Source organism: Equus przewalskii, chromosome 6, assembly GCF_037783145.1.
Source record: "Equus przewalskii isolate Varuska chromosome 6, EquPr2, whole genome shotgun sequence".
In the NCBI taxonomy this organism is placed as follows: Eukaryota; Metazoa; Chordata; class Mammalia; order Perissodactyla; family Equidae; genus Equus; species Equus przewalskii.
The window spans coordinates 67364329-67377212 of NC_091836.1; the positions used below are offsets into that span (position 1 = coordinate 67364329).

The window sequence follows — 12884 nt, forward strand, 5'->3', positions numbered from 1 at the left end:
ACCTTCACAGCTTAGGATCATCAGTGGCTTCTAACATCTCAAAAAAAGAGAGACAACCAGACACCATGTGCCTCCGGAGAGAAGTACACAGTGTCTCCTATGAAGCAGTCACGACAAAAATTTGTACCTGAACCTTATCAAGCTTCCAGAAGTGAGTCCTAGCTGACAGGAGATGCAGGGGAAGGAGCTCGTGTTCGGAGGCACCAGGAAAAGGCAGCCAGCAAAATCCAGATAGAAACGCCACAGGACGGCTGGTTTCTTTAGCAAATAAATTGCAAGGAAAAAAATGAAAAGATGAAGGGGACCAACCAATTGCAGTATGGACCTTTGTTTGGATCTGGTTCCAGCAAACACACACACACACACATGTATGGCACAATTTGGAACCCAGAACATTTACTGGCTATTTGATGATATTAAGAAATAATTGTAAAATTATTTTAGTTGTGTTATGCTATTATGGTTATGTTTTTGTTGTTGTTCTGTTTTGTTTTTAACATGTCCTTATCATCCAGAGATGCATCCAGAAATATCTATGGATGAAATGATACGCTGCCTGGGGGAAGTGGGGGTGGAGGGGAAAGGAGATGGGCCACGAGTTGACAGCTATAGAGGGACGGGTACAGCGAGCCCGTCAGGCCGGCTCTCCCCCCTCATGCTGTCTCCAGTTCAAAGGCCCCATCACCAGGACACTAGCTCCCCGGCCTGGCACTTGGAGCCCTGCAGACCAGCTCTGCCGACTCTCTCAGCTTCACCCCTGAACACCGCCTCCCCCAGGCCCCCAGGACATTGACACCCCGTGATGCTCCAGGCCGCCTCTGCTAGGCATGTGTGGCTCCCACGGGTGGCACTGTGGTCCCTGTCCTTCAGGAGCCAGCTGAGCAGTGGCCTGCAGGGGCCTCCTGACCTCGCGTCCCCTCGGGCACTGTTGGGCAGCCGCTCCCCAGGCTCTCTCCCCAACCACAGCGGGAGCCCCTCAAAGGCAGGGCACAGCCATGCTCACGCCCCAACCCCCGGCACCCAGCACGGGGCCTGACCAAGCTCCACAGCCCAGCTGGTCGAGTCTTTCTGGGAGGAAAATCCCCGAGCATGGGCCGCAGCGAGGCCCCAGCTGGTGACGCCGTCCCCACTACCAGACACCACATTCTTGACTGCAGGGTGGGGCAAGGACTTGGATTTGACTGGGTCACCTCTCTCAGCCCCGCGTCTGCGTCGACCTACCCCACCCCCGGGACTGTTGTGGGAAACAAGGTCACTAATGGCCTGGCAGGGCTGCGTAAACTTGGAGGGCAGTGCACCCATGAGGGGCCATCCCTGCTGGTGTCTGGAGTACAAGTGTGCACACTCACACAACGGGCCACAAACCTAGGGGCTGGGAGGGAGCGGAGGTGACCTGGTCAAGCCCCCTCTCCAGAAGAGAAGGACCTCAACAACAGCGCCCGTGCGGGTGGGAAAGCGAGGCCTGAGGGGCTGAGGCACCTGCTTGGGCTGACCAGGCAGTGAGACAGGACCGCATGGGGCTAGAGACCCCTCACACCCAGGGGAGCCGTGAACAGCCGGCCGCTGAAGAATTGGCACAGAAACCCCAGGGTCCCACTGATGCAGGCACCACAGCATCCCCTGGTGCTCCCGGGGTTTTCCCTGGGTGGGTGGAGGGGGGGGGGTCCCACCTAGACCCAAGAGGCTGGGCTCAAATCCTCCTGGGACCCCTGCCCAGGCATGTGACAGAGAGAAGAGGAGAGGCTGGGAGGGTCAAGAGCCCGGGGTGGGGGATGCAGCACTGCTCGGGATGCATGTGTGATTGGGGTGTGCACGTGAGTGTGCAAGTGTGTGACTGTCAGTGTATGTGTGAGTGTGCGTGCAGGCCTGGCCCAGGGAAGGAGCTTTTCAAAGATTTCTGCCTGGGACCCCCGAGGGCCAGCGCGGAGCATTTCTGATGAGGCTGGCCAGGCCTCAGGATGAGGGGTCACAGTGGGGTTTCCCGTGTCACCCACGGCAGGGGAGGAGAGCCACAGGCCTCTGAGTCCTCAAAATTACAGGGTCCCTGGTCCTGAGCATCTGAAGCTTCTGAAGCTGAAGTTCTCAGCTTCTGACCCCAAGAGGTGCAAATTCCTGAGTTTCAGATGCCATGACCGGAAGGGACCAGGAAGATGGGGCGCCCCCACCTGCCACCTCAGGAGAGCAGAGCCCCCGGCTCGCCTCCCAGAGAGCAGGACGCTGACGCACCTGCAGGGGCCCCAGGGCCTCCTGCTCACAGGGCAGGGCGTGAGCACAGCCAGAGGCTCAGAGACCTGGGCGGGGACCCCAGCCTTGGGGCAGGCCCCCTCCCGCTGGGCTCCCCAGCTACACTGTGAGGGCTACAGGTCCCCTCAGATGGGCCATTGTGGGCCTGGTGACAGTGGCAGAGGAGAATCCATTCCCCCGTGTCCGCTCTCTGCAACTACAGAGCCAGGCCTGGTCCCAGTCCCTGCCAGTCCCTCCACCTCACTCCACCTGCTGCCATGAGCATTGGGCTGCTGTGCTGCCTCAGGCAGTTCAAGGCACCTCTCTGAACCGTGCGCTCCTCCTAGGTAAACAGGTTCTCCTACTGCCCTCTTTTCAGAATAACTGAAAAGTGAGACCATGTGTCTACAGTGACGAGAAAATAACAGTGAGCAAACCGAGAGACAGTGCCCACATTCCAGTCCTGAAGCTCGGATGCTTTACGAACACTGACCCATTTACCCTTCACAATGACCCTAGGAGGGAGGCACCATTATTAGCACCCCCAACAGATGAGGTAACAGGCTCAGAGAGGTTGCCCAGGGTCACACAGGTGGCCGGTGGCAGAGCCGGGACAGGTCCCTATGCCGCACTGTCTCCGTGGAATCTGGCAGGTCTCTTTGCTCCAAGGTTTCTGGTGGTTTCCGTGCAAGATGGCTCCTCATTTCCCACTCCCGGCACTCCCTCAGGACCAGTCTCAGTCTCAGCACAGAGCCTGGGAAGGGGGAGGGAAGGGCCGGGTGGCTCATCTCCACTTGCCCCACCCCTCCCAGAGGCGTCTTCAGGAGTGGCAGAGGCCATGGCTGGAAGGGCAGGGCTTGGGGAGGGCTATGTCTGGAAGCAGAGAGCCCTAAGAGGTGGAGGTGGGGGCAGGGCTGGGGAAGGGAAGCGAGGTGGCTCTGGGGTGGAGGAGGAGGGGGTGTGAGACCTGGGGAGCATTTTGAAGCAAAGTGTGGCCAAGTGTGGCCTCTGAAGCAGGGGCTGACCTTGGTCTCCAGGAAGAAGTTGGCCTCACCCGGGTCTGGCCCTCAGGTGTGGTGGGCGCATGGCCCCTGCCCATCCCAGGGGGCCAGCGTCACAGGGTCAGAGGTCCACAGACGCAGAGCATGGTCCACTCACACCCCTCCTCTGGCCCCTCCCTGGCCTCTATGACCTTGGGCAGGTGGCCTTCTCCTCTGGGCCTCGGTTGTCTCTGTCCAAAAAATGGGTGAGCCTGAGAGAGAGGCAAGGGCCCGAGCCCTGAAAAAGGTCGGGCGGGGCCCTGAGGTGATGTGGTCAGTGGGGCAGAGCTGGAGGGACTTCACAGAACCAGCTGTTCCCTCTAGAAAGTAGGAGTCTGGGACAGCGTCAGGGGCTGCCCGAGGACATGCAGCAAATTGGCGACAACAGAGTCTGGACTAAACCTGGGCACAGGCCTGACCCCAGCCCACCCCTGCCATGCCCCTGCCCCGTCTACCCCGTGCCGGCCACCCTGCAAAGGAGGGAGTCTCAAAATTGAGCATGGCATGGTGTGTCCCCACCCAGGCCCTCCAGGCCTCGCTTGCCAAGGACCAGATGGTGATGGCGCCTCCCTGTAGACTCAGCATGGCTCTCTCCACATCCCGACAGAGGCCGGGCTGCGGGCCACTGGAGAGAAACTGTTGGGGGCATTGGCTCCTGGTTGGGTGTCTTGGTTCTAAACTCCATCCTGAGGTCTGACGCTGGGCCAGTCACCTGACTGCTCTGGGCCTTGTCCCTGGAAGTGGCGGGAGGAGGGGTCAGGAGTGTGGGAGGGGCAGGGGAGGGTATGCTCAGGGTGGTGATAAGATCTCCTGTCTCCTGGAACGGGAGGGGGTGGCATGCGGTGAAAGACTGCACACCACCGAGGCGGGGACACAGGCTTTATTGAGGACACACTGTGGGCACAGCAGAGGCACTCACATGCCCACATGGGGCAGATGTGGTGGGAGAGGGTTGGGTACAGGCAGTCTGCTCCCAGAGCTGCAGGGAGAGGTCAAGCAAAAAGGCAGAAAGGCAGGGCCACCCCCAGGGGTCTGGCCTCCCCCCCACAGCGAGCGGAGAAGCCAGGCAGGCCATGCCGGGACCTCTTCCAGCACGCAGGGGACAGCCCAGAGCCAGGAACTAGAAAGGACCACAGCTCACACCACAGTCTATCTCCCAGCCAAAGACCCCCGACTCAACACCCCCCTCCCACTGGCAGGCCTCCAGGCCTCTGGAGTGGGGCTCCCCCTCCCGGCAGCCCTGGCAATTACAGATGACTCGCACCCTCTGTCTCTCAGTGCATCTGTTCCCAGGGCCCTGCGGCCCCCCGACGGCTCGGCTTCGTGAGGCAAACGTCACGGGCACGTTCCTGACAAAAAACAGGGCTGGCCTTGAGACAGGGTGTCGGGGGCACGTCCTGAGGGGCCTTTGGCTGATGCCAGGCCAGGCAGACTCCTCCCTCAAAGAAGAGGTCACTGGGCCTGTGCAGCGTGAGTAGGAATGAGGCTTGGGGGCCGGCACTGAATCTGCTGACGATCAGGCCTCCGTTGCCGTCTGTTTGGTGAGTGGGTTGCACCCAATGACCTGAGGCCACTGTCCCACTGTCACACCCCACTGTCACTTGCAGCCCACTTCTGACCCTCAGCCATCATAACTGCCCTATCAGCCTGCCCCCAACCTGTCCCTTGATCCACTAAAGACGCCAGGGCTCCGGATCCCTCTATCCAGCTCCCCAGACAGAGGGAAACCCCTGCACCACACTGTTCCCCGCTTCACTGTGGGAACCTCAAAGTCTCCCAGCTCAGGAAGGCCCCCTCCCCAATGTCATTTTGACCAAGCCTCTGCTAAGGGCCACCCGAGAACCGGCTGGACAATTATATAATAGATAACCTACAATCAGACTTGTTCGCAGGGCGGGTATAGACTCTAGCATATATCCATGTGAATATAGCATGCTCTCTCAATATTGATGTCTGTGGATAGATAGATCTCTACGTGACTTTTTCATACTCTCCCTTTCACTTCTCCCGTCCTGAAGTCATCCCCAGAAGAGAAAGAGTTGCCCTGCACAGCCTCCAGCGTGCCGGCCACTCCCCACTGCCCAAATCGACCCCACAGTAGCCTCCCGACGTCCTGAGGGTCCCCGAGGTGTCGAGGGACCACACCAGGCCCGTGCCAGGAGCGGCGCCTTCCTGGGTCCTCAGGCTGCATTCACCTCTGGACACGGGCGGCGGCAAAGGGTGCAGACGCCTGTTTGCTGGATTCTCCAAGGAGGCTGCTCTATCGTCTCTGTCTCCCCATCTCCAGAAGAAGCCTGACGGCTGGTTCTTTGGATTTCGCTCTCTGTGTCCGTGTCTGTCTGTCTCTCGGTCCCTCTCAGTTGCTCTCCTGACAATGATGCAGAGGGACTGCAGAGACCCACGGCTGCTCCGTCTTCCCGCACTAGCCCTGGCCAGGCCTCCTGGTCTACAGCAAAAGCAGTGGTAGCTGGCGCAGCTTCTAGACTCTAGAGCCTGAGCATCGGCCTCCCTGAGCAGGAGCGCCAGCACCAGAGAAAGGAGAGGAGGAAGGACGAGGCTCAGGGGGTCCCCGCCAAGCTGAGTAGAGGCCAGCAGCTGGAAGAATGTTCCCAGACACACGGCTGGGGGAAGCGGGTACCGGCAGGGGACAGGGCAAGTGGGTGAGCGGAGGGGCCGCAGCGAGCAGCCACCATCAGAGCTGGTTAAAGACCACGGAGGCCCTGAGGTCGGCGGGCTCGAGGCCCTCGCTGAAGGTGATCAGGAAGTACATGACCTTGCGGATCCTGGCCAGCTCCGACAGGCGCTCCCCGAACTCCAGGGCATCGGCCTCGTTCCAACCCATGGCCTCCGAGTCCTCCTGGCGCCAGAAGATGGCGGTGGGGTCCAGCAGCTGGCGGGTCATGAGGTTGGTGAGGTCGGGCGTCCAGTTCTGGGAGGTGCCCGTGATGGTGACCTTGCCCGGCTTGTCCAGCACGACGTCCCAGCGCTCAAACTGCAGCTTGTGCTGCCGCACGAAGTCGAGGCGGTACACGGTCTCGGCCGGCCGCAGCAGCTTCTCGCCGTCCTGGCGCTTCTCCCCACGCTGCTTCAGGCTCTCCACGCGCAGCCGCATCTGCCTGGTCAGGTACTCGTCGGGGACCAGGGGCATCTCCAGCTGCAGCTGCTTCGGCTTGTCCTCTGCCATGGCCCACTGCCGCTGCTGCCACCACCGTCCACGAGCCGAGTGGCTGGGGCCTCGCCACCAAGGGAAGAGGCCACCAAGGAGGGCCCCGCCTATCCTTGGCCCTCCTCTCCCTCCCTTTTTTGCCAAGGGCCCTCCTCAGCCCCACCCAGTCCTCAAAATGGGGTGTGTAGGAGGGTGGGAGTCCCCAAATGCCTCCTCTCCACTGCCAGTTGAAGCTGTAATGGAGGCATCGCAGGCAGGCAAGAGGGTGACAGGCTCCTCCGGGACCAGACCGTGATGTCAATTGCTGTGGCAACGGCCCTGACTACCACGGATGGGCTGGGAGCGGCTTGTTTGTGAAGAACCCGCAGCAAGAGCTCACTTGGAGGCACCTAAGCCCAGGCTGAAAGACCCTCTGGCAGGAGGGGGGAACAAGGACCACAGGGCCACTGATTTGAGATTTGAAGTCACCCAAGCAAACCTTGGAGCCATCCTTGACTCAGCCTCACCCTCACCCCTCCACATGCCATCGCCAAGGCCTGTCGATTCTGCCTCCCAGATACCCTGATACCCTGAGGCCCCTTCCCCTGTTCCCAGCTGCCAGGACTCCAGCGCAGGCACGACCATCTCTCACCCAGACCCCTGTTCTCAAACTTTAGTGAGCATCAGAATCACCTGCAGGACTTAAAACACAGACGGTGGGCCCCACGCCCAGAGTGTCTGATGTAATAGGTCTCTGATGAGGCCCGAGAGTCTGCATTTCTAACAACCTCCCGGGTGATGCTGGCGCTGCTGGTCCAGAGACCGTGCTCTGAGAATCTCTGACCCAGGTGATTCTTGCCTGCTGGCCCTGCCTCAGCCCTGCGCTACATGGCGGCCACGTGACCAGGTTTCTCTCCTACTAAAATCCCACCACTTACTCCACCCATATGGATCCTCAGTTTCCCCCAGGAGACTTGAGGCCGAGGAAGAATCCGACAAACATCTGTATCCCCAGTGTCTGAGGCGGAACCAGGAGCTCAGCTATCACAAACGGGCAAATGGAAGACCTAGAGTGTGTGAGTGCAGCTGGGGAGAGGGGAAGCTGCCATGACGTGCCACACACAAAAAAGAGGACAGAGGCACAGGCCAAAGTTTAACAACTGGAAACAATCTGAAGGGTCTGGTGGACCACAAGCACAGTCAAATTTCTAGATGGAGGCTAAGTAAGTGAGTGGGATCTTGGGCTACCCGAACAGCAGGGGGACAAAAACGGGGACAGAGCACCTGGTCCCGTTTAGACAACACCTCAAGGCCTGGGGTAAGTTCTGGCAATTCTCCAAGGGTATTGAGAGAATGGGAGATGTCAAAGGGCCTGGCCCTCACAGCGCCTCTTACTGTGGAGCTGGAGGGCAGAGGAGAAGGGAGCAAGGCGGCTGGGGAAGGAGTTCCTGTTGGGGTGGCTTCTCCTTCCTTCTAAGGAGGAGTGTTTCTCTCCTTCCCAGCCCTAACTTTTGCTTTTTATTGGTACATTTGCTCTAGACCCAAAGCCCCAAGGGGGCAGGGACGGTATCTGTCTCGTTCATCACTCTAAGCCAGCGCCTAGAACAGGGCCTGCCCCACAGGAGGCCCTCAGAACAGGCTTGTTGAATGAATGCATGAATGAAGGACACCGATGAGAGACGGGCTGAGGTGATGGACCATGGAGCCCAAGGCCAAGGCCAATAAGAGGAAGACAGGCAGACAGGGAGAGAGTCCACGGGTAATGCCCAAGGCCAGAAGGAGGATTAGGGACAGGTGTGCGTCAGAGTGGAGGAGGGAGGGAGATGCCAGGAGGCGAGGCCGAGAGACTGATCCTTCAGCTGAAGACCTGCAGGGAGGGCGGATCTAGGCACGGCCCCCATGGGAGCAAGAGGCCGAGGCGGCTGACGGAGATGCGATCGAGAAGCGAGGCCGGGCGATGAGGGCAGGGTGTCAGCCACACGGGCACAGTAATCCCTGGGACACAGCAGTGCTTGAGTGGGGTCTGTGGGGGAGGCTGGGAAACTGGAGGTGTCGGGCATTTGGTGCCTGGGTGGCAGGGATGGCAATGAGGTGGGCTGGGGCGGTGGGGGGAGGCAAACAGCAGGCTCCCGTAGGGGTTTATATAGGGAGGCGGCACTGAGGGAAGAGAGAAGGCTGCCCTGGCTCTGGACCTGCACGACATGGGGAGAGGTGATCAGCTTCTACTGATGGGGACCCAGGGGCCACATGACCCTGGGGAGGGCCTGGTCTCAGCCTGGGCAGCGGAGGCTGAAGGTAGAAGTTGTTACCAGGGCCTGGGCCTCCCAGACAGACAGGGCAGGAGGGAGGGGGCAATGAGAGCCAGGAAGGTCAGAGAGGAGAAGGTCAGGGGGGGAAGGTCAGAGGGGGGAAGGGCGGGGGGGAAGGTCAGGGGGGAAAGGTCAGGGGGGGAAGGTCAGGGGGGGAAGGTCAGGGGGGGAAGGGCGGGGAGGCAGGAGGCTGCAGTTGGGGCTGGGCCCACTGCCGACCACCCGCCTCTACTCAGCCACCAGATGCCCTGGAAAGGCCCACGAAAAGCTGGACATAGGAATGAACAGAGAGGAGAGAAGCAAGCTGGAAACCTGCATAAGTGATTGCAAAAATGTGTATTAGAATCAAACTAGGGGCCAGCCCTGGAGGCCTAGTAGTTAAGTCCAGCGCACTCCACTTCAGAGGCCCGGGTTTGGTTCCCGGGCACGGACTTACACCACTCGTCAGTGACCATGCTGTGGCAGTGACCCACATAGAAAATAAAGGAAGACCGGCACAGATGTTAGCTCAGGGAGAATCTTCCCCAGCAAAACAAACAAACAAAAAACACCTCTATAACCCCAAATGGAAAAAAACACAAGAAGGAAAGACAGAAAACCCTTAACACTGGTTGTTTCCAGATAATCAAAACCTCACGTGCCTGTGGACTTTTCCAAATCCGTCCCCAGTACCTAGAATGGTTACCGTGTGCTGAACGGACTGCTGTGTAGCTAAAGGGCGTGAACTGCTTACACAACAGGGGCAGGGCGGACCGGAAACCTCTTAAAGTAAAAAACAGCCGGCGCTGCCACCAGGCGCCTCCCCAGGCCCCGCCCAGGACTGCCCACCCCAACACTGGCTCTCGGACATCCAGGCGCTCGGGGGACTCTGCTCACTCTGCTCTCCTCCGGCCAGGGGCCCAGCCGACTCCTCCTGGGCCCGAGCAGCCTGTGGCTCAGGGCAGGGAGTGGCCTGTGCCCATGCCCAGGGCTGTGCCAGGCTCTGGGGAGGTGAACTCACCTGGCTTGGGCCAGGCCAGGCCTGATGGCAAATGCTCCACCTACCATCACATCCTGATTTCTGGTCCACAAAACCTGGCTCCCTCAAGTCCACTGCCCTGCCCGCAGGGGAGGTACAATCAAGTCAGGGAGACCACAAGGTGCCCGCAGGGTCCCATAGGAGGGGAGGCCCACTGCCAAGAGGTATCTGGCAGAACAGAGGAAGAGGCGGGGAGCCCAGAGGAGGGCCAGGAGGGGCTCTAACGCGTGCAGAGGGCCCTAAGGCCCAGGGCTTGCCTTCCACGGGCTCCTTTAATCCCCCCATGACCCCAGGCACTGGAAAGGTCAGGTTTACACACAGGCCAAGAGAAGCAACGTGACCTGCCCAAGGTCACATGACCAGCAAGGGGGGAGCAGGGGTGCAGCTCAGGCTGAGCACCCTAGTTCCATGGAGAGAACAGGGTGGGGCAGGGGAGGCCCCGCACAGCAACGGGCCCAGAAAGTGAGGGGTGACAACAAACAGGGCCAGTCAGCAGGGACAGCACGGGAGGTGAGGTGCAGTAATGAGCCCCCTAGGGCCTTGCGCCTCCTGCCGGGACCCAGGGCCTTCACCACAGCAGAAGGCAGAGCGCAATGAGCCAAGAGCAGCCCACTGTGCCCCAGCCTCCCCGGGGACCCAGCCTCGCAGCCCTCAACACCTCCAGACCAGGCAGGCCAGATGCCCCGAAACCCTGCAAGAAGAACTTTCAGCCCAGAGACAAACACAGGCCTGCCCATGGTCACACAGCATCAATGACAGCTCTCTTGCCTGCAGATCCTGGGCCCCTTCATCCACTTGCTAGATGGGGAACTACACCAGGGGACAGCCCAGGGCCAGGCCCAGGGCAGGACACACAAATGACCAGACAGCCCATTCCCAGGAGGGGACACGTGGGCCTGGCTCGGGCCCCACTGAAGGCCCCAGGAGGCTTGGGGCAGCAAGGTGGCTGGGGGGTTGCTGGCCAGTGGCTAGATCTGACGATTTGGGGAGGGGCTCTGTTCTCGAAACTTTCTTGAGCCTTCTCTATGCCAAGCTTCCGTAGGGCTCAGCAGGAAGACATAAGTTGGACGAGCTCTGCCCGGGGGAGCTCATCTCAAGAGGGGAGACCACAGATAAACAGCAATTAAACGGCAGGGTGGGAGGCGTGGGGCCAGCCCCACAGGATTCCCACGTGCCACGTCTGGCCTGAGCCTGAGCCCTGACGTAGCTGGGGGTGGGGCTCAGAGGCAGGGGCACCTTATTCTGGGCTCAGAGAACGGGGTTGGAGCCTGGAAGTAGGAGGATGACAGCCCCACATCCAGAGAACAGCTCCTGGCCCCGACTCTCTCTGGGCTGTGAGGCCCACGAATGTAATGATCCCAAGTGTGGCTCTCCGAGGCCCTCCCAGCTCAGACATGCCATGACTACCCACGTCTACAGGCCGCAGCAGTGACCTCTGCAAGGGCCCTGGAGCATGCAGCTACCCCACCCCCACAGGACCATCAGGGGCCAGGCCCCCGGGGATGCCCACCCCAAGTGGATTTGAGAGGTCACACTCCTGTTCAGACAACATGAGAGCAGGGCCCCTAGCATGGTCCCAGCCTCGGCCAAGGGCAGAGCTCCCTCTGATGATTGCAGGACGTCTCAGAGGAGAACGAACTCACGGTGCTCCTGGCACCCTGCTTGCACAAGAACACTCATTACGTTATGAATACTAATTATCCTAACACAGGCGGCTGCAGCCGCCGTCCCTGAGCCCCAGGCTGTGCAAGGCCCTTCAAATACAGCAGCTGGTTCCGCCCTCATGACTCCCCGAGGGGGAGCTACCTGATGTCCTGACTTTTCCAATGAGTAACCTGAGGCTAATTATAGCTACCGAATGGTGAGGCTGGGGCTCGAATCAAGCCGGTAAGACTGAGATGCTCAGTGCTCTTATAGGATGCTAGCCCCGTACAGGAAGAGCAGGAAGCGCAGACATGAGAAAGATGACTTGCATTTGCTGGCATAGGAACCAGGATGCAGTCCTTGTCAATAATTCTTTAGACAGCACAAGTCTAGCCTCTACTCCAGCCTCCCTGCCTCCCCAGGAGGGGAGCTCTGAGGGTCGGATTTAAAGGCTGCAATGCCGAGTGCCGCCACAAGAGGGCGAAATGTCAGCACCAGAGCCCATTCCACGAGAAACCCTGTGGCGCTGGTCCAGGGCCTCAGCCGCCTGGAACCATGAGTCATGCAACAGGATGGCCTGGACCACTCCTGCTGAACAAGTGAAAAACCTGAGGCCCAGAGAAGGTCAAGCACTGGCTAAGTCACACAGCGGGTGCTGGCAGGGGTCTCCTGGGCCCCAGTTAGTAGTGTCAGGCAGCATCCACATTTCACAGGTGTGTCTCCTGCCAAGCAGCTCCAGGGACACTATGGGCCCCTGATAGCTGGGAAGGGGACACATCAGAATCCCCTTGGGAATTATACAGATTCCTAGCACCCACCCAGGGGTCCTAAGCTGGCAGGTGAGGGGAAGGCGACTCTGATGCTCAGCCAGTGCTGGGGAGCCCAGGGGTCGCCCCACCCCATCCCCACACAGGCTTCCATAAAGTCTCCCCTGCACTTTCAGGCTGCACCTCCCCGATCTGGGGAGACTCCCCAGAACCCGTGTCCAACCCAGGCCTCACCTTCTGCCACAGCGCCTCACGGGAGGCCAGAGACGAGCAGGCCGCCACAAACCAGCAGTTTCCCACCTGGCCCTGGTGCAGGTCGTGGGAGCTGATGCCGTCCACAAAGAGGCGGGGGTCCTCGCAGATGTCCTGCGGAGAAGCCGAGAGACCTCAGGTCAGCGCGGAGATCCGCCCACCTCCCCCTGTGGATGGGGGCCCCCGCGGGCCAGTCGGTCTCCTCAAAGACACGTGCTGCCTGACGCGCTCCCCCTCCCCCGGCTGAGGAAGTCCGCTCTTGTGCCAAAGGTTTCATGGGTGAACGAGCACTGTGGGAGGACTTCCGGGGGCTGGACCCTGGGCCCCCGCCTTCCTCCTCCCTCTGCGGTCTTCCCTGCCCAGCAAGGGCTCAGTTTCCATCATTCTCCAGCACCAGCAGCCCGGCATGCCCACCTCAGCCGGCCCTCAGGCGCCCATGGTCATGAAGTGGGGAGGGGGCGCAAGGCAGAAACACCCCAAAATGAC

General features: G+C 60.2%; 2 protein-coding genes across 3 annotated transcripts in view; both read right to left on the bottom strand.

Moving 5' to 3' along the window:
* CAPN5 (calpain 5) overlaps window positions 1–12884 on the bottom strand; it is a 55340-nt gene that overhangs the window by 19676 nt on the left and 22780 nt on the right. For both annotated transcript variants that reach the window (XM_008539315.2, XM_070624008.1), the window contains exon 3: window positions 12381–12512. In XM_008539315.2, coding sequence (XP_008537537.2) covers window positions 12381–12512 — 132 coding nt within the window. The remainder of the gene's footprint in view (window positions 1–12380; window positions 12513–12884) is intronic.
* Window positions 4134–6563, bottom strand: OMP (olfactory marker protein). The gene has a single exon (XM_070624010.1). It carries the CDS (start codon window positions 6445–6447, stop codon window positions 5956–5958), a length of 492 nt encoding a protein of 163 aa, XP_070480111.1. The 5' UTR covers window positions 6448–6563; the 3' UTR covers window positions 4134–5955.